This window comes from Brassica napus, unplaced genomic scaffold (genome assembly GCF_020379485.1).
Source record: "Brassica napus cultivar Da-Ae unplaced genomic scaffold, Da-Ae ScsIHWf_197;HRSCAF=349, whole genome shotgun sequence".
Classification (NCBI taxonomy): domain Eukaryota; kingdom Viridiplantae; phylum Streptophyta; class Magnoliopsida; order Brassicales; family Brassicaceae; genus Brassica; species Brassica napus.
In genome coordinates, this window is record NW_026015395.1 from 17,402 (window position 1) to 39,704 (window position 22,303).

Below are 22,303 nucleotides of genomic sequence, written 5' to 3' on the forward strand. Positions count from 1 at the left end.
TTTATATATAAAATATAGATTTATAAAAACTTGGACCCCTTAATTAGTATTATACGGGAGGACACAAGGCTTGGACCCGGGGCGGTCGCACCGCTTGTCCCCCTGATAAGCCGGTCCTGAATCTGACTGTTCCGTACGATCGCCCTATCGCCATTATGGATAACATGTAAGTTATTTTTTCATTACTGCAATTCCTCTCTCAATTCTGTGAACTTTATATGTTTGTTTCGTTTCATAGATTATCTAGAGTTCTTTGGTTGTAAGATATTAATGCATAATTATTTCAAGACCCGTTTTGATATATTATAGCTTTGACTTGATTAGTTGTATGAAAAAGGAAACGTATTGATCTAACTCAAATAGTATTGACACGTCTTTGGAGAATTTCTTATATCTTTGGCCATATCTCAAATAGTCTTCCACGTTAACTCAAATAATTTTTTGAGTTTTTTTTTATTGTTGATTTGGAAACAAACTCCAATAAAATCCTTAACAAAAATCAAAATGTATTTCAAACCATTCTATTCAAATCCTTCTCACGATGAAAGACTCCACTCAAATCTATTAAAAGAATCCTAATTACAGTTTTTTTTAATTCCACTAAACTTCCAAAACCAATAATATCCCCTTAGTTTTTCTCCCTTATCAATACCATTAAAAGAAGATCATTCTCAAATTATATCCTTAATGAAAATTGCAGTTTTCTCAAAAATACCCTTATTTTTACAAAGAATTAATAAAATTCATTAATGGCATTTAAGTCTTTTGGTTTTGGGCCTACAGATACACCTAAATGGATCTATAAATAATAGGCCTATATATATATTTAAAAGATATATTAATTTTAAATTTAATATAAGTATAAATATATTATGAACAATAAATGAATTAAGAAACATGAAAATATTATTTTCTTAAATATACGTATCAATATTCAAAATAGATCATTTGAATATTATACATATTTTCAATACAAACCAAAATCGTATATCCTACACCATATATCATATTCATATTTGAATATCATTTTTCAGTGTATAATGTCATTTTATACATAATATTAATATAGCAATTACGAGTGTTCAAGAATATTTTAAAAACTATCTTAAAATAAATTTTTAAATCTAAAATACAAACACAAACTTATAATAGGTTATTAATAACGAAAATAAACTAATATTGTCATATCAATAAGTTATTTTATATTATCATTTTTTATTTAGATAACATGATAAAATTTTATCAAATTCTAAGGAATCACTAATTTATGTAATATTAATAAATATATGAGTAATTTAATCAATTTTTTTAAAAAGTACTATAAGATATTTTGTTATCGGATCAATAGTATCAGATCGCGGGTTAATAGTGAGTTTTTAGGTTTTTACCGGGTTATATCGGATTTTTAATTAACAAATTTTTCATTAAATCCGAACAGGATTATATACAATGTATCGGGTCTATAGGTTCAAACATGAATCTAGGTCAGATATGAAAACAAATTTTAAAACTCAAACATTATTATAGAACAGCTACCATATTTCGAACAAATACCATATTTTGAAGAGAGAAAAAAACAAATAATAAAAACCTAAAAACTCAATTGTTATGGTTCGAAATGAAAAATAATGGTAATTTGTAAATCAGTTTTCGATTAATAAATGAAAAACAAACAAACCCGCGCTTTCTAAGCGCGGGTCAAAATCTAGTCTATACTATTAAATCATGATCCTATTGTTTTTTTTACCTTAGTCTGCCCTTTCTTTACTAACATTGCATGTTTCATTAAGGGCAATCAAGTAATATTAATAACACATCTATATTGAGCCATTTTTTTGGATCCAGTCCACTGTCCACATCAGATCTCTCTTGGGCCATTTGGGCCGATTAAGAAATCAGATCCAATTCTCACATTTTTTTTTCCTTTGAGCCATTGAGTCCAAGTTCAAATAATTTTTTTTTCAACCATTATTAATTATTTTTTCTTTTCTTAATATAATTTAAGCATTCATAAAAAAAATTGTTTTTTTCATTGAAAAGTATAAATTTTTATTAAAAGTATATAACTATTTTTATTAAAATATTAACCACATAATAAAATTAATTTATCAGAGTTATACCAACTTAATTCATTAAAGAAATACAGTTTCATTTTTTAAACATAAATAGTCATTTAAAATGAAACACGATAAAGAAAAATAAAAAGTTTAAGTCTTTTATAAAATAAAACACAAATATATGAAATATGACGCTAAATATTTGTCAATTAAAAAAAAGGAGAATAAACCCGCGCTTTGAAAGCGCGGGTAAAAATCTAGTAACTCTCTTAAAACTGTATGACTTTGAGTCATAGATCGATGTATGTAACCTCTTCGTTATTTAAATTACAAATATGCTTTTGTAAAAATAAAAAAAACCTTGACAACAAATATTCTTTGATTGTATAACATATTTGTCATGTATATATGTGTGTTTGCTGCATTAGTTTACCAAATACAAAACATTGAAATTGGTTCGACTTAAGACTAATAAAAATAGTTTATACGTGAATATAAAATCTTTTGAAATATATTTACAAAAGAGACACATTTAAGCAACACTAGCATTCTCTTTACGGCGTACGTTGCATATGCCATACAACAATTACAGTTTGATCCGGATTTTAAAATAAGAAAATTAATTAATTTTACCGTATATATATTAATTGAATTTTAGAAATTTAAATTTTATATTAATTTTATTATATTATTTGGTGTATATGAAAAATGTTTCATAGATTTTAAAAGTGGTTTTAGATATAATTTTAGTAAATACTATCAAAATATATTGAAGTGTTCAAGAAATAGAGGTAAACTCAATTGTGAATATAAAAGTAATAATATAAATGTACTTATATAAATTGTATATATGTAAATTATTAATTTATGAACTTAATGAAATCATATAATTGCGTAAATTTTTCAAAAAGTTTATTATTTTTTTTTAATTTAACCAGCCCAATTCGAAACTGACGAAATTTATTAATTAATTTATCATGTTTATTAATTTATTTATTATTAATTTATAGAATATGTATTTGATGTTGTCTTGAATAATAACAGTTGCCAAATTACACGAAATGTAAAAGAGTGCACTTAAAATATTTCATACATTTTAGCCACATGTTGATATGGAACTCGGTTGGGCTGGAAACAAAACTAAAGGATAAGTTAAGTCCGTATTAATTTGGCGAAAAATAAGCCCATATTAATTATATACCTCATTATTTGATTTCAAAATGTCCTTTTGGTTCTTGATATAGGGTCCTGTCCATGTTTTATGTTTTTCTGGAAGAGGAAAATAATCTAATCTATGTACCCACCCTATCATGAAGCCACGCCGGTTCTCCCAAGCTAGGTAAGACTGGAATCTTCCAACTCGTGTTATGCTCTTAGCTATATCTCGCACAATGAAATTGCAGCTTATGCTTTCAACTTCAAACTGTATTGAAGTAAAACAGTTCTTGAGACTTGATATATGCTCCAGTAAGAAACGGTATCTTGGCCATTGTGTTAGTTTAGAAATTAACTGCCTCCATGGCTTCATGATGATCCAAAGCTATCACCAGGTCAGTCATACGTAGGTCTAATATTCTTATTAGAGTTTGATCTAGTGATATGGATAGCTGACAAGAAATACTCTTTTTAGAAATTAAATTTACTAATGTTTTCATGTATTTATTAAAAGTTTATAGAAAAACAAAAAATAGTATAAAATGCAAACTTCCACGGAATGGCAGAAGTATCATTTTAGAAAATTTGTTGATGATGAATTGTAATGTAATTAATGTTATACTAGATTTTGATCCGCGTCCGCGCAAGTGTATTTTTTAAAAAATATGATGCTATTTGTTTTTTATGTCACTATTTAGGATTGGGTAAAAAACTCGAATTCGAACCCAATCCGAATAAGTAGTACCAAATCCGAACAAAAATTTATTAAATATCTGAATTAATCAAAAATTTGGTATTTGAAGAGTTGAAACCTAATCCGATCTGAACCGAAGTATTTTGGGTATCCAAAATAGATTTATATATATTAATTATTTTTAGATTTAATATATATATAAACATCCAGAATATATATGATACTTTTAAGTTCGTTTAAATACTTGAAAATATATACAAATAATCAAACGTAAATATCTAAAATAGTTAAAATATATTCAAAACTCCAAAAATATTTAAATATTTATCAATTATCTATCCAGATATCTAAATCCGAACCGAATCCTCAAAGATCTGAACCGAACACGAAATTTCAAACAGACCCGAAAACGAACCCGAACGCCCACCCCTAATCACTACTATTATATATCATATATATGTCATCATAGGTTACAAAAATATGTGTTATCATATAATTAATCATATTTTATATGTACCATCAAATAAGTTTTCTTATAATTAATAATATTTTATACATACAATCATATAAATAATCACATATATTATATTTTTAAATTTCAATGTGAAATATAAAAACCATAATTTAAGTTGGTGTTTGAAATTGGATTTTGTATTGTATTTTTCTTATATATATTGAAAACATTTTTATAATGGTTATTGGAAAATATGTTAGTAAAAATCAAATTTTGAATATATGTATATTTTTGAATGAATTTTTGGTATAAATCAATTTTAAATTATTATTTTGATTTGAATATGTATATCAAGTAACATAAACTCATAACTCTTTAATATAATGTAATGGATTTCTAATTTTTTAATAGCATTAGCTTATTACTTTTTTTCCTAACTTACTAATATCCATGTTTTCAAACAACACTATTTTTTTAACTGATATATATGTTGTCAAACAAAAACTTAAATTACTTCTAATTTAATAAGATAGATACATGTTTGTAGATTTTTTTTTGTCATCTGGTAGATTAAGATTATATCAAACATTCGGTTACACGCATACAATAACGACATTGTCTGAAGCCAAGAGTCGGCGAGGTAACAAGTACCACCCGAAGCCAAGAGCCGGCGAGGTAACAAGTACCACCCGGAGCCAAAAGATAAACATAACACACACTCTTAAAGCTAATATATAACCACGAAAAAGGAGACAAAAGGCAGAAGAGTGATAACCAAGCTTCAGCAAGGAATGCTCAACCATGCACTCGAAGATGAACTTACCTAGCGAGACCTCATCAACCACTAACACCAGTAGAAAGGAGTAACAAGAAGTACTGGAAGCACACGAACATCACCAATACAAATAACTGAACTAAAAGAGGTTAGAATCTTTAACCGTCGCTGTAAACACCCTTCAATCCCAACTAAGTCTCGCCATTGGACCTTGAAAGAGTTCTCCACGCGTCTCATACGCACCATCATACCATCACCTTAAGGCAAAGCCTAAGAAAGCTTCCCAACTACGTCTTATTCAACAGCCGGTAACTAGATAAAAACCACTCCAAATCCAACATTAACACGAGCAAATCAGCGGCAATCGACCATCACTGAAGCAAAACCTCCAGAAAAAACATCTATCTCCTTTCGATCCTCTCAAACACTAGAAATGGTCTCGCAAAGGTTCTTATCGTCAAAGATCAAAACCACTGAGGATGACTTCAATGAAAAGAAGCAGAACTCCGAAGCTCAAGCAACACGTCAAGTCACATACACAACTAAACCTCACTCACCTTTCCACAATGGCCACCAAGAAAGCATAGAAACGAGGAAGGGACCGCAAACAGGAGAAACTCATGGGCAGGGGCTAGCGTCGTACTTCTCCGGTTCTGGATCCAACCAAATATCCCAAAACCACAGTAAGGCCACAACACAACGAGCATGAGCCCTTCACTTCTACCACCCAAATCGAATGGAGGAAAACCAGAAGCATGAATCTGGGAGATACCATCGCGATTCACCGACGACGGACACCAAACAGAAAGCCTATGACCACCTCAATAAATAAGAGCATCGATAAACACTTAGATCTAGAAACTCCAGTCTGCGAAATCCCCTTCAAAAGCTTAAAAACAACAGAAAATACACAATAGAAAGCTAATCAAAGCAAACTAGACCGGCGGTGGTGCTAGAGGAGCCACCACGCGCCAGTCACCGAAGAAACAAGTAGAGTTGAGGCAGGAGAAGAAAAAACTCGGGAGAGAAGAAGGAAAGGAGAGAGAGAAAAAAAAAATTCAAACAGAGATATTACATGTTTGTAGATTACGTGGAGTGTTTTTAGGAAACAAAATAAAACATGACTATTGGCTATTAATAGATTTCACTTCAATAATAAAAAGTGGATAATATTTTCAAAAATAAATTTGATATATAAGACAACAATTAAAACCAACTTATACATATACGATAAGATCATATATGTACAAAACAATTTAATTTGTTGAATCGGATTTCGGACTTTGATCTCGGATCCGGGTTAATAGTTTTCTCCCTGAAGGATGATGCTATATGTTAGCGTATCTATGGTGATGGGAACGTCGATATTTTGGTCCAACCATGTGATGTGAACGTCGAGACCAGTGAGAGGCCTCCATCTATTATACCACTATCGAAAGCGACAGTACACGTGGAGCCTCTCACACCAGTAGAACCCTTCTTCGACCGCACAAACAGTCCTACATTTAATCAATCAATACTTTCTTTAGATTATACCATTCGTCAGTGTTACAAAAAAAAAAAAAATACCATTCGTCTCTACGCTCTATAGAGGGCCCTCTAGAGGTGCTATAATTCGTTTTAGTTTGGTTTTACTTTTGTTTAAATCTTTCATACATGGTAGTGTACAAAATTTAAGCTTATTTATGTCCTTCGTGTATATCCTTTACTTGACAGATAATTATAAAGTCTGGAAAACCGTAAGACCATGTTTAGAACAGTTTTAACGGGAGAATCTAACAAAGGTTCTTAATATTTAAAATAAAATAAAAATTAACAAAATTAGGAGAGATAACATACAAAATTTTTTATCTACGTGATTGAAGAAACGGTTACTAAGTTTTTAAGACCGTTGTCAATTAAACAATGTTTGAACATGTTTTAACTAGCTAAAATAATTATAATATTATTATTTTTATTTTTTAAGAAATTGTCATATATTTCAACTGTTAATGATGTTCTTAGCTTTGAGTTCCTATCAAAAAAATAATTAAAAAATCAGTGGATCCCATTGTTTTTTTTAAGAAACGGGTCTTACGGATTGTATATAAGGACCGATCTTTTTTCGTTTCTTTCACTGTTCACGGGCCTACTGACACGTGGTGATCCTCGATTGGTTCGCCTTTTATTTATTTTTATTTTTTTATCAAACAAAAAAAACTATCTATGATTCCGTGCCGGTTTAGTTTCTTTTTTACCAAAAGAATCAAGACCACTATAACTGTATTTTTTCATTTTTACTAAAACACTGTTTAGGTGATTTTTACACACGTGAAAGGTTTTCATTCGTTTTCTTTGGATTCTTCTATCAAAAATTCCATCGCAATGGAGAGAGGACTGTTTCGATACACGCGAGCACAAAAGACTTGACATAACGTACGGCCCGATTTAAAGCTCATTGTGACACGTGAACGGCCGAACCAGTCATCAGATCCTATATCAACTTTGTCGAGAAGGCAGTTGAAGAGAGAAATCTGGAGACGCTGATTGGTTTCTGTCTTTCTCTTATCAAATGCCAAGTGTATGCTTGATATGTGTGTGAATGTTATAACTTTATATATTCTCCCTCCACATTACAACTTTTGGCTTTTTCTTTTTAGACCATCTCCAACCCACTCCTATTTCTATCTCTATATTTTCCCCTAAAATCGAGAAACTCTATTATAGAGGTGAAAATGCTCCAATGTATGCCTCTATAATAGAATTTCTTTATTTATAGGGGAAAATATAGAGATATGATATTTCTACCTCTAAATATAAAGGTGTATATTGGAGATGCTCTTAGAATTTGTAAAGTTTTTTAACAACCAATGAGGCTTCTCCACATGATGGAACAAGCAGAGCTCACAAAGATATTGCTTTATAAGTACTAAGTTCTAACTTCTAAAGTTAGTTATACTCATTAGTCATTACATTTGGTTAAAATACCGTTTAAGTAAGCTTAGGAATGTTTATCTATACATACATACATTCATATAACTTTCCTAGTTTGTAGTTTGTAGTTTGTACATGCATTAAGAATAAATGAAAAAAAATATATATATATATATATATATGAATGTCATATATATATAGCAATGTACACATGAAGCAAATTCAAAATATAGATTTTCAATATAGAGAACGTGGTTCTATCAGGGCTGGTCCTGAACCAAACCTAACAAAACATTCGTCTTAGACCTGCAAAAATTTTGAAAAAAAATTATATATAAATAAGCTCCTAAATTTATATATATATAAAAAATTTTAAGTCCCCAAATTATTGAAATCTTTACTAAATCGTCTTAGACCACCGAAATTGTAGGACCGGCCCTGGGTGCTATACTTTATTTATACTACATAATGTATGCAAATGCAGATAAAGATATCTTTGCTAGATACGTGTAAATTATGGCTGTATAAATGCATATTAAGGAGCTGCATGCTAGCAGGTTAGTTGAGAGTTTAAGATTATGCTAATTAAAAGTCACCAAGAACATATATATAGATATGTCAAAATTGTAATTCCGCAAATGCACATATGAGCAGGCTGTATATGAGTATTCCAATATCGAAGAGACAAGTGCACGTTACAAGGACATGAAATATAGAGCATATAATTGTACTTACATATTGTAACACCCCGGCCCAGGCCCAAGCGGAAAAGGCCCAACAGAGAGAAACCCTAAGCAACCCTAATCCTAACAACTATAAAAGGAGGTGCCTCCCTACAGCTGAGCCATCAGACACCCACCAACCGAAGCCCTGCGAGAGTCGAAAGCTGCTACCGCCACCAGTCCGCCGAGGAAGCGCCGCCGTCGACCACCGCCAGCGCAGCCCAAGTCGCCGATCGCGGGTACCAAGCCGTCGGCTTCTTGATTCTGTGGAGTGTAACCGCCTGCGTTTAGATCGTTAAGACTTCTGAGAGCCGGATCCGGAACAGAACCTACATCCTTGCTATCCTAGAACCAGATCCACAACCAACTAAGGTGAGGACTTGTTTGTGAACTCCTCTCAAGATTCCTAACCCCGTATGGTATTAGGAAGTAACTAGTATGAGCTAGGTTGATTGTTATAAGGAATGAATTCAATGATAAGATTGATGAATGGTAATAAATGATTGAGAGTCTAGAATGACTAAAGTAAGAAAGAGTCTAGAAAGACTAAGAATAAACTGAGAAGTTGAACAAAGTACAAACCACCGAGGGACAGGTGGGGAGTATGGGAAACGCGGCGGCCGTAGCGTTCAAAAACGGCAGGGTAAGAATAGAGGCGCCGGTAAGATTGAGTCACGCCGAGTCTTGGCGGGAAGGGGCCGTAATACACTGCAAAAGGTATAGACTACATCCAAGGAAACCGGATGCCGAGTGTACCAGGGCAGGCGGCTCCATAGGGATGCAGCAAGAAAAGGGGAGGAATGGTCCGCTTGAGCTGTGTAGGTCCTAGGTGTCTAGGATTATGAATATGAATTGCTAGCCCTGTTAGTTTACGTTTTAATACTTGCGGTGTTATGTGTTTTGATAAGAGTTAACGGGTTCCTAGAACCCGTCCTCACTGAGTATTTTCCCAAAATGCTCACCCCTCCTTTCCGCAGGTACGGCCGAGGAAGCGCATGAGTAAGGTTGGAGTGGTGCTGGTTCTTGGGTTGGGAACGCTGTTAAATTTTCGTCTACTTTATTTTCAAATCATTTGTCTTTCAAGATTAGTATTCAAGCTTGTTTTCCTAAGATTCACGTTAAGGATTTTTAAGCAATAAAAAGGTTTTGAGATTTCTTTATACTGTTTAAGTCGTTAATTTCATAAAGGGGACCAGTAAGGGATACAGGGGTTGTCGGAAAAGTAGACAAGTGTACCCTTACCCCGTCCTGGGAACCCCAAGAGGAGTTTGGGGAAGGGACGGGTCTTTCAATTGGTATCAGAGCCAGGTTAAAACCCGTCTGGTTCCGTCCGGATGGGTACTGGCAGTTAGTTCTTTTGGTGGTCCAGATTTATTTTTTTATTCGATTTCTTAGGAATGGGTCATTTCTCTCTTTAAGACACCACTTCGGCTGGATCCTGCGCTACTCGTCATATTTTATTAAATTAAGGGCACCTTACTACCGGAACTTAACGTTTCCGTTATGACAGGATGCCTCCCAGGAACGCCAGACAAGCTCGGTCCACAACCATGGCCCAGAGGGCAGCCAGGCGAGCTGCCAGGGCCGCGTCGCAGGCTACCAGTGACAACGGAAGCCATGCCGAAGATGGCGTGGGGGAGAATCAAGTGAACGGACCTGCTCAAGGGCAAGGTCAGGCCGCCATGGATGCAGCGGCAGTGGAAGAACTACGGAGATACCGAGAGGCATATGGGGGTAGACTGCCTCAGGAAGGTGTGGCGGGTGAAGGACTCGTGCCACCCCTAGGGGTTCCCGCCGCTGTCCATGCGCCATCCTATTGGGACATGATGAAGCAGCTAAAAAGCATGTAGATGGAGATGTTTGGTGGGGGAGCTGACCTGATCGCCGCGGACAACTGGAGGAGGAAGTTGGAAAAGAACTTTCTCTCAGCCCGGTGCCCACCGGAGTACCGTAGAGACTTGGCCGCCCACCATTTGAAAGAAGACGCCTTGGTCTGGTGGGATTGTGTAGTGGAAGGTGCAAGGGATCAACCCGAACTGACTTGGGAGGACTTCCTAGAGGAATTCAATAACAAGTACTTTCCCCGGGAAGCAATGGATAAGATGGAGGGTAGGTTTCAGGATATCAACCAGGGGTCTCGGGATGTGCGTAAGTACGGTGAGGAATTCAACCGACTCCGAAGGTTCGCAGGACGCCACATGACAGAAAAGGAACTGATTCGCCGCTTCATGAAAGGGTTGAGAATCGAGACCAAGAACAGCTGCAATGTTCGGGAGTTCCGCACCCTGAATGAACTGGTGGAAAAGGCAGCTGAACAAGAGGCGGGAATAGAGGAGCAACGCAAGCAGAATCAGGCAACTAGAGCCCCAAAGCGACCGCGTGAGACTTCAACCCCCTCGGACAGCGGGACTGGCCGCACCCCTTGCGCCGAGTGCGGGAAGATGCACTACGGTGAGTGCAAAGGACCAGGATGTTTCAAATGCGGGCAACTGGGGCATATCAAACGGAATTGCCCGCAGCTCAATGACGGGACAGTCACCAAGACACCCAACACAACGTGCCAACAATGTGGTCGTTACGGGCATGCGGCCCGGGAGTGCCGTGACCGGACCGAAGCAGGGACAGGGGCTGCACTGCCGGCACCGCCACCAAAGAAGCCAGCAACCCTACCAAGAGTGTTCGTAGCAGGGAACAACCAGGGAACGGAGACCATAGCAGGTAATTAACTATGTTTAATTATTCTTATCAAATCAAATGACAAAAGAATGAGTTTTAGGGAAGTAGACGCTTAGGTATAGTCTCCGTGTAGGGATGGTGAAGGTCGGAGGAGTTGTAGCATATACACTCTTCGACACGGGGGCCACTCACAGTTTTGTGAGCCAGGACCTAACCAGGAGATGGAGTTTCCAGGGAAATTACGAGGGCCGAACCACACGGGTAGAGACAGCCGGACCAGACGAGATATCCGCCATGGGAGTATTCGTGGGAGTGGCCGTGGAACTCGCCGAAGTGGTCATGCCAGTTGACTTGCTTAAACTGGAGATGGGACGTTACGAGGTGATCCTCGGAATGGACTGGTTATCACAATACGGGGCAGTTATTGACTGTAACGGAGCAAACATACGGATCCCCAGGGAGGGAGGACGAGTGGTGTTTGAAGGACCAAAAACCAAGACCGGGGTCACGATCATATCGATGGCACAAGCCGGAGAACTAATTAAAAGGGGGCACGACGCGTACCTGGCCACTATAGAAATGTTGGAGGCACCCAAGGAACCAAGGTTAGAGGATGTGGCTGCGGCGAGAGAATTCGCGGACATGTTCGAACCCCTGCAGGGACCACCGCCGAATAAAGACAGTGCATTCATGATCGAGTTGGAACCAGGAACTGCACCTGTCTCCAAGGCCCCCTATCGTCTGGCGCCGGCAGAAATGGCCGAGTTGCGGGAACAGTTGGAAGACTTGATAGGTAAGGGATTCATACGGCCAAGCAGCTCGCCATGGGGAGCTCCGGTACTCTTTGTAAGGAAGAAGGATGGAAGCTTGAGACTCTGCATTGATTATAGAGGACTGAATAAGGTGACCATCAAGAACAAGTACCCACTACCCAGGATCGACGAACTGTTGGACCAGTTGGTAGGAGCGACCTGGTTCTCCAAGATAGACCTTGCATCGGGATACCACCAAATTCCTATAGCCGAGAAGGATGTACAGAAGACGGCGTTCCGCACACGTTATGGACATTTTGAATTCGTCGTAATGCCGTTTGGGCTAACCAACGCACCAGCAGCCTTCATGGGTATGATGAATAATGTCTTCCGAGAATACTTGGACCGCTGCGTGATAGTTTTTATCGACGATATACTCATCTACTCCCGGAGCAAGGAAGAACACGACTGGCACCTTAGGATAGTGTTGGAAAAACTGTGTGAACATAAGTTGTACGCAAAATTAAGCAAGTGTAGTTTCTGGCAGAGGAAGATAGGATTCCTCGGACACGTTATCACAGAGGCTGGAGTAGCGGTAGACCAAGAAAAGATCAAAGCCATAATCCAATGGCCTATCCCAAAGAATGCCACGGAAGTAAGGAGCTTTTTGGGTTTGGCAGGGTACTACCGGAAGTTTGTACGAGATTTCGCCACCACCGCAAAACCCCACACCAGGTTAACCGGAAAGGACACCAAGTTTGATTGGTCAGAATCGTGCACCAAAGGGTTCGAACAACTGAAACATCAGCTGACTCAGACACCTGTACTGGTCCTGCCACGAACCGGCATACCGTTTGTGGTATACACGGATGCCTCTAGGGTGGGAGTAGGGTGTGTACTCATGCAAGAGAAACGAGTAATTGCTTACGCGTCACGACAACTAAAGAAGCACGAAGCCAACTATCCCACTCACGATCTGGAACTCGCGGCTGTTGTCTTCGCCCTAAAGATCTGGCGGGCTTATTTGTACGGAGAGAAAGTTCAAGTTTTTACTGACCACAAGAGCTTGAAGTATGTCTTCACGCAGGCTGACCTGAACCTTAGGCAAAGAAGGTGGATGGAAATGCTAGCCGATTTCGACTTATGAATCGATTACCACCCTGGGAAGGGAAACCCAGTAGCAGATGCGCTTAGCAGGAGAAGGTCCGATGTCTCAGGGGCCAGAGAGGTGCAAGAACTCTCGGGGATGTTGGCGACCCTAAGCCTGAGGGCCACGACGGTTCAGGAGGACGGAATAGGACTCGAAGCATTGGACCAGGCAGATTTACTATGGAGAATCAAGGAAGAACAGAAGAAGGACGACAGCTTACTGGAGAAGGTCAACAAACAAGTCATAGGTTAACGTACCACAGAAAATGGGACCATCCTATTCCGAAATAGGGTTAGTGTTCCGAATAACTGGGACCTGAGAAGAGAAAATTTGAGACAAGCACATCAGACGCGTTTCTCCATCCACCCCGGAAGTACTAAGATGTACTGGGATCTGAAACGATATTAGCACTGGGATGGAGTGAAAAGCGACGTGGCAACATGGGTCTCCCAGTGTCCTACTTGTCAGGTAGTAAAGGCAGAAAAGAGGATACCGAGTGGATTATTGCAGGGCTTACCACTACCTCAATGGAAATGCGACATGGTCACTATGGACTTCGTGACAGGATTGCCTCGGATAACGGGCAATAAGGATGCAATATGGGTAATAGTGGATCGACTCACAAAGACGGCGCATTTCATCGCCATCAAGAAGACTGATGGAGCAGACATACTTGCTCGCAAGTACCTAGACACCGTGGTACGGCTGCATGGAATACCTGTGAGCATCGTGTCAGATAGGGATCCCAAGTTCACTTCAACCTTCTGGCAAGCGTTCCAAAAGGAATTGGGCACCAAGGTACATCTTAGCACGGCCTACCTTCCCCAGACCGACGGTCAGTCAGAACACACGATACAGACACTGGAGGACATGCTACAAGCATGTGTCTTGGACTGGGGGGAAGTGGGGAGAGTACCTGCCGCTGGTGGAATTTGCATACAACAACAGTTATCATTCTAGCATTGGAATGTCTCCGTTCGAGGCCCTATATGGGAGGCCCTGTCGAACCCCTATGTGTTGGACCGAAGTGGGGGAGCGACGTGGTATGGAGCCAAGCCTGATTAGTGAAACAGTAGAACATGTAAACCTGTTGAAGGATCGTCTCAAAGAGGCTCACGGCCGTCAGAAAAGCTATGCTGACCAGCGCCGAAAACATCTAGAATTCGCAGTAGGAGACGAAGTATACTTAAAGATGCGTACGTTCCGCGGAAATGACCCGAACCGGAAACTAAAGAAACTCAAGCCTAGATATATGGGTCCTTTTGTCATCACGGAGCGAATCGGAGCAGTAGCGTATCGACTGGTGCTACCACCCGACATGGCAGACTTCCACGATGTGTTCCACGTGTCGGTCTTACGGAAGGTGGTGCGGGAGCCTGAACTGGTATTGTCCCAGCCACCCCGGGATGCGCGACCCAACTTAACCCTGAATAATACCCTCATCAGGATCCTGGACCGGAAAGAGATAGATGTCCATGGAAAGAAGGTGCGGATGGTACTAGTACGATGGGAAAGAGATGGGATACCCGAGGAGGTATGGGAGCGTGAGTTCCAATTTTTGGAGACCTATCCGGGGATGTTCCAGACAGAGACACAGCAGAATTCGGGGACGAATTCAGTTCTAGTGGGGGAGAATTGTAACACCCCGGCCCAGGCCCAACAGAGAGAAACCCTAAGTAACCCTAATCCTAACAACTATAAAAGGAGGTGCCTCCCTACAGCTGAGCCATCAGACACCCACCAAGCGAAGCCTTGCGAGAGTCGAGAGCTGCTACCGCCACCAGTCTGCCGAGGAAGCGCCGCCGTCGACCACCGCCAGCGCAGCCCAAGTCGCCGATCGCGGGTACCAAGCCGTCGGCTTCTCGATTCTGTGGAGTGTAACTGCCTGCGTTTAGATCGTTAAGACTTCGGAGAGCCGGATCCGGAACAGAACCTACTTCCTTGCTATCCTAGAACCAGATCCACAACCAACTAAGGTGAGGACTTGTTTGTGAACTCCTCTCAAGATTCCTAACCCCGTATGGTATTAGGAAGTAACTAGTATGAGCTAGGTTGATTGTTATAAGGAATGAATTCAATGATAAGATTGATGAATGGTAATAAATGATTGAGAGTCTAGAATGACTAAAGTAAGAAAGAGTCTAGAAAGACTAAGAATAAACTGAGAAGTTGAACAAAGTACAAACCACCGAGGGACTGGTGGGGAGAATGGGAAACGCGGCGGCCGTAGCGTTCAAAAACGGCAGGGTAAGAATAGAAGCGCCGGTAAGATTGAGTCACGCCGAGTCTTGGCGGGAAGGGGCCGTAATACACTGCAAAAGGTATAGACTACATCCAAGGAAACCGGATGCCGAGTGTACCAGGGCAGGCGGCTCCATAGGGATGCAGCAAGAAAAGGGGAGGAATGGTCCGCTTGAGCTGTGTAGGTCCTAGGTGTCTAGGATTATGAATATGAATTGCTAGCCCTGTTAGTTTACGTTTTAATACTTGCGGTGTTACGTGTTTTGATAAGAGTTAACGGGTTCCTAGAACCTGTCCTCACTGAGTATTTTCCTAAAATGCTCACCCCTCCTTTCCGCAGGTACGGCCGAGGAAGCGCATAAGTAAGGTTGGAGTGGTGCTGGTTCTTAGGTTGGGAACGCTGTTAAATTTTCGTCTACTTTATTTTCAAATCATTTGTCTTTCAAGATTAGTATTCAAGCTTGTTTTCCTAAAATTCACGTTAAGGATTTTTAAGCAATAAAAAGGTTTTGAGATTTCTTTATACTGTTTAAGTCGTTAATTTCATAAAGGGGACCAATAAGGAATACACGGATTGTCGGAAAAGTAGACAAGTGTACCCTTACCCCGTCCTGGGAACCCCAAGAGGAGTTTGGGGAAGGGACGGGTCTTTCACATATGTTGATGTATATGTTTATATATGTATATAAAACTGTATGTGATTGTTTGTTGTATGTTTGTCGGCAACGAGGGGAAATCAAAAGCTTAATGAAGTGATTTAATACCAAGTATAACACCTAATAGGGGTCTCCATATAGTTCATGTGTTCTGTCTCTCAACCAATGTATATAATTATGTCCATGACATATTCTTCTTAAGATCAAGTTTATTTTTCACTGTGCTTTTAATACTATGATACAAATCCATTTTCCAGAATAACGGGTGATATATTAAAACACACTGATCTGTTAAATATTTAGTAGGTCTATAGATCTAAAATAAAGATAAAAACTAACATTAGTAGGAAACCATACAATGGTATCTTTTTATTTAGTCTTTGCCAATAAACATTTGACATTATTAGTGCATGTTCTATATATTTAAGCATTCTTAGCTTCTTCATACTTTCTCAACATTATCATATTACTTTTTCTTTCTTCAAGCTTCTCTATAATCTATATATGCCAAAAGAAAGTTGCTAAAGTGATTAAAAGCTTGTGATTAGTCACACTTTTCGATCACATAGCTCACCGTTATAGTTCTTACCCATCCTGCTTCAAGTAGCACTCAACATCAAAGCCAGAGAGTTAGAGCAGCTGTTGTGTCTAGCCTCCATGCAAAGCCACCAAACTCCATTTTCCACACGTCGCACGGCACCGTTTTGGTGTAGTTTGCCTCCTGCCACGTGTACTGCATCCTCACCCTACACGTGAAAGCTCTGTAGTTACAATACATCGCCATCGTCGACTCCTCCATCACCAACCACACCATGACATCCGGCAACGACGACAACGATGACGGATCTTCACCGGAAACGTTTCTCCGGTAAGCCTCGTTGACCCAGACCACCCGGTTTGAGGCATCCGATACGAACGCTGGACACGTGTCCTTACTTAGGTTATCCACCATCTCAACGTCCGTACACTTCACCCCATGGAAACTCGAACTACCGTCACATACGCCGGTAACGGACTCCACCGTCACCCGCGTCTCCACCTCCGCCGTGACGCCGCCGTTAAACATGGTCCACGTGTTGATTTCTCGTGTTTCCTCTCCGGTTATCATTTTCACCATCGGATCTGACGGCGTGCAGTCGCTTGTAAGATCGGATTTTTCCGGCATGAGTTGAAGTGTCACTACTCCAGTTGGTTCCCGATCATCAGACAAGTCAGATCTGGTCTTTCCTCGACACGTGGTGCTGTTATTCTTAGAGACCCTAACGTACTTTCGTTTGGTTCGTTTGCTCAGATTGTAAGAGTTCTTGTTGTTGTCTCCTGCATCGCATGGCTGACCAGTCGTCGGTTTTGGAGCGATCGGACGGTAACGGAGCATGAGAGTGTCAAGGGAAACCTTATCCTGCGCCTTACCGGCGTATCTTAGCGTTCCCAACCACTCATCTTGATTCATCATCTTTCTCTCCCTCTTCTCAAACACTCTACCTCTTCCTTTCTCTCTCTCTCTCTCTCTCTCTCTCTATAGTGTTTCCGTGTCTTTTTCCGTTGAGCCGAAATGGTAAAGGAGGAGGAATGGTAATTCGCCACGTGGTTCTAGGGTTAGCGCATATATACATTTAAATCATTGGATAGTCTCTTTTGCACCATATTTATGTCTCTTTTCCTTCTTTATTTTAATACTGGAGATAAGAGAGTAACAAGTTAAATAAGTATTATCTATACTTTTGATAACGATTCAGAACAACTATTTTTTTTTTTTGCACATCATGCATGATTCAGAACAACAAGTCCCAGGTTTCATTCTTTTGAAAGTTCCTACAATTACAATCTGTTAATTATCGTGGAGTTTATTATTAATTAGTATTTATAAAATCATGTTAACCAGTCATGCATATCGATATCGTACGATGATTAACGCTACACATACACGCACTTGTACGCACAATTAAGGTCGGATAGATTTTTGGAACAATTTTAATACTATCAGCCAATCTCGATTTTTTAAAAATGGTGAGTCGGCAAAAGAAAATAAATACAAATCAACTCTTTGTATGATGTCTATAAGGTGTAGGTATGTACAACAGCCTGTGTTTTGTTGTGAATGAGAGATTTATTATTAAATTTTTATCTAGCTAAAACATGGACTACTAATTATAGTTTTAATTTTGGAACTTGTTTCCAACTCTCATATGTTTCAACTAAATGTATGCTTAGTTTTTCTATCTTATCTAAACTATTAAAACTGAAGTACAAATAGAAATTAGTCCTGATTTTTCCTAAAACATTACAATCTCATGCCACTGTCCTAAACGGATGTTAACATTAAAATCAACCTCCTAAATTCAATTGTTTTATTTAACCAACCACATCGATTAACCGACGCTGATAACACAGACGCCAACATTATAACCAAATCTTCTAAATTCAATTCATTTATTTAACCAACCAGTAAGTCCAATATATGTATTTAGAATTTAATTGCTGCAACTTATCATCCATCCTCACTGCTGTAGTCTGCTGCATCATAACCCATGTATGGTATACCTGAACCATTTTAATATCACAAATGGTGTCATATAAAATCACAACAACTATATATTTCTTTGTACTAGGATTACAATTTAACTAAAGTTTGCAGAAATCATATATGTGGTAGACCAAGATGATGCTATATCTTGTGATCAGGTCGTTTTGAATAGATTCCAAAAATTATTATCAAACCGGTTTATTGTAACGGTTAAACCAAAGTTCAAAATTTAGACCCCATTAACCGAAATCCATTTAGTGAAAATTACTTGAGATATAGAAAAATATAAATTGAATATCAATTAACCCAGAAAATCAGCAATTAGTTACTATATTATGCGCTAGATATTATAACATTAGCTAGGATTGATTAGCATATATTTGTAATTGATATCATCTCTTTTAACTTCGTGTAAATCACGTTCTAAATCTTTTTAGTTATGATTTCTTCAAAAAACCTACAACCTCGGCCAAACATTATAAATATAGGTACTTCCTACAGTCTAATGATCGTCACAATCTTTTTCACCAAACCTCCATAAACATGTCTAGGAAAACAACTTTCACTCTTCTAAGTCACTCCTAAGAAAGGAAAAGGATTGAAAAATCTGATTATTGACAAAAATGGTAAACCTAAAAAAAAGACTACAAAAGTCGTTTTCAAAGAAGATTTCAACTACCTGAAAGAGAGTGATGAGGTATGTCATTTTCCTCATTCATTTAACCCACCTATTTGTTTGTGTTCTGTGTTCTCTTTATTGAATTATTATAGATGTGTGGAAACAAAGGAATATCATGTTTGAAAACCTGTTCTGGTCTTTGCAGGTTTCGTAAACGCAAGGATGGATTCTTGCGTTCAAAGTGCAGAAAGACTGATTGTATTTGAAAACGTCAGCCTCACTTTCCTCTTATTATGGAATTTCTTATTATATAAATTATTATTATGCATTTGCTTTTGTTTTGAAAAAAAAAATCATTTCTTTTTTTACTTAACGGTATCATCTCCAACAAGATACCAAAACACCAATTTTGATGCAATTTTATCTCCAACAAGACATTAAATTTGACACCATTCCACCAAATTTTGTGTAATGTGAATAGTACTATTCATCACACCAAATCTTTAAAATACATATTTTATTATGTTTCATTTAATAATATAGTTCTATTGCTATTAAATTTTAATTAAGCATAAATATATTATGTTATTTGTATTTTTATTTTATTTTGACATTATAAAAAAATAAAACGATTATTTTTTATTTTTATTTCCAAAATAAATGATCAAATGATTATTATTATTTACTGTTACAAATAATAAAATATAAATAATAATCTAAATGTGATAAAATAATTATTTATCAATTACAAATAATAAAAATATAAAAATTTAAAAACTGAAAATATTAAATAATGTATAATATTATATTTGGTGTTAAATTTTGGTGTCATTGTTGGAGATGAAAAAAAATTATGACCCCAAAACATCAAATTTGGTGTAATTTCAATACCAAATTTGGTGTCATTGTTGGAGATGTCCTAAGAGTATGGTTCAATGTTATTCATAATCCTAAATCCTTCTACATTGTTTTTCTCTAAGTAAAATAATCATTTCTACTAACCTTATGTTGTTTATATCACTACAAGAAAACAGCGATATTTTGACGGACATTCCGACGGAAAAATGAAATCCTCAGAATATACCGAGGAATTTCCGAGGAAATTCCGAGGAAACAAAAAATTGGGTTTCCTCGGAATTTCCTCGGAATATACCGACGGAATTCCGAGGAAACTACAGTCCGTCGGAATATTCCGAGGAAATTCCGACGGACAACTGTGTTCCTCGGAAAAAACCGATGAATTCCGAGGAAATATTATAGCCGTTGGAGAGCCGTTGGAGGATTTTACAAAATTCCGAGGAAATTCCGACGAACTAGTTTTGTCCGTCGGAATTCCGTCGGAATTTCCTCGGTATGTCCGCAGGATTTAAACTATAAATACAAGCACTCCTCTTCCTCTTCCCTCTTCATTCACTTCATATCTTCATCCTCCCTCTTACTCTATTTACACACGAATTTGATTCATAAAAAATATGTCTTCTTCAAATTATTTTCGTTCTTGGATCGATCGACCTCATTTGGATCCGAACACGAGATTGCTTACGGAAGAATACCAACGAGGTATAACTGAATTCATGGGGTTAGTTCACCGACAACCGGAAGCAAAAACAGGTATGTTAAGATGTCCTTGCTCCAATTGTAAAAATAGAAAGGTTATTAAAGAGTGGGATGTTTGGACTCATCTATATTTGAGTGGGTTTACACGAAGTTACAAAATTTGGTATCATCATGGGGAAACTGATTATGAACATGGTAGTACTAGTGAACCTCAGCCAGCGGTTAGATTAGAAGAACCAATTAGAACGGATGTAGATTATGGTGTAGGTACTGAGCAGATGGTAAATGATCATTTTAGAGGGGAAAATTTACCCAATGCAGAAGCTAGGAGATTTTATGATATGTTGGATGCTGGAAAGCAACCATTGTACGAAGGTTGCAGAGATGGTCATTCAGCTTTATCATCTGCTACAAGATTGATGGGCATTAAAACAGATTATAATTTAGCTGAAGACTGTGTGGATGCGATTGCTGATTTTGTAAAAGGTATTCTACCCGAGGATAATGTAGCTCCTGGTTCATACTACGAGGTTCAGAAACTCGTAGCTGATCTTGGTTTATCGTATCAGGTAATAGATGTATGCAGCGACAACTGCTTGATTTATTGGAGGGCGGATGAACAGCGGGTTACATGCAAATTTTGTGGAAAGCCTCGTTATAAAGATACGAGTGGAAGAGTTCCAGTGCCATATAAAAGGATGTGGTATTTACCTTTGACGGAAAAGGTTTGCAGAGGTTGTATCTGTCTGAACGCACAGCGCAACCAATGAGATGGCATGCGGAACACTCACAGATGTGAGATCAGACATCCTTCAGATGCAAAAGCGTGGAAGCATTTCCAATCAAAGTATCCGACTTTGCGTATGAGAGAAGAAATGTCTACCTTGGATATGTTACTGATGGTTTCAGTCCGTTTGGCAAGAGTGGAAGACAGTATTCTCTATGGCCCGTCATTCTTACACCATACAACCTCCCCCAAAATGTGCTTGCGACGAGAGTTTTTGTTTCTCGCGATTCTCGTTCCCGGACCAGAGCAGGCCTCCAAGAGATCACTTGATGTGTTTCTTCAGCCACTAATATTGAGTTGCACACAACTATGGGCTCAAGGTGCTGAAACATACAAGTTCGTGTAAAAAGAAACTTTCAAATGCGGGCATACTAATGTGGACAATAAGTGATTTCCAGCATATGGTATGTTGTCTGGATGGACAACGCATGGAAGGCTATCATGTCCATATTGTCAAGATAACACTGATGCTTTCCAACTAAAGCACGGAAGGAAAACGTGTTGGTTTGACTGTCACAGGAGATTACTACCACCTGATTCATCCATATCGTAGGAGTAGGAATTTGTTTAC

The 22,303-nt window shown here is 38.3% G+C and overlaps 2 protein-coding genes across 2 annotated transcripts; one reads left to right on the top strand and one right to left on the bottom strand.

Moving 5' to 3' along the window:
• Positions 1–10,620: 10,620 nt before the first annotated feature.
• On the top strand, positions 10,621–13,345 carry LOC125599747. The gene is made up of 2 exons (XM_048772861.1): positions 10,621–11,488; positions 11,580–13,345. The coding sequence occupies exons 1-2, from the start codon at positions 10,621–10,623 to the stop codon at positions 13,343–13,345; spliced, it is 2,634 nt and encodes an 877-aa protein (XP_048628818.1).
• Positions 13,346–16,587: 3,242 nt separating this feature from the next.
• Positions 16,588–17,973, bottom strand: LOC125599748. The gene has a single exon (XM_048772862.1). The coding sequence runs from the start codon at positions 17,696–17,698 to the stop codon at positions 16,862–16,864; it is 837 nt and encodes a 278-aa protein (XP_048628819.1). The 5' UTR covers positions 17,699–17,973; the 3' UTR covers positions 16,588–16,861.
• Positions 17,974–22,303: the final 4,330 nt, after the last annotated feature.

Bases quoted from the DNA above. Each gene is read 5' to 3' on its own strand.
- LOC125599747 (XM_048772861.1), top strand. From the start codon at position 10,621: ATGGAGATGTTTGGTGGGGGAGCTGACCTGATCGCCGCGGACAACTGG. The intron at 11,489-11,579 runs GTAATTAACTAT...GTCTCCGTGTAG, and splicing joins GGGAACGGAGACCATAGCAG to GGATGGTGAAGGTCGGAGGA.
- LOC125599748 (XM_048772862.1), bottom strand. From the start codon at position 17,698: ATGATGAATCAAGATGAGTGGTTGGGAACGCTAAGATACGCCGGTAAG.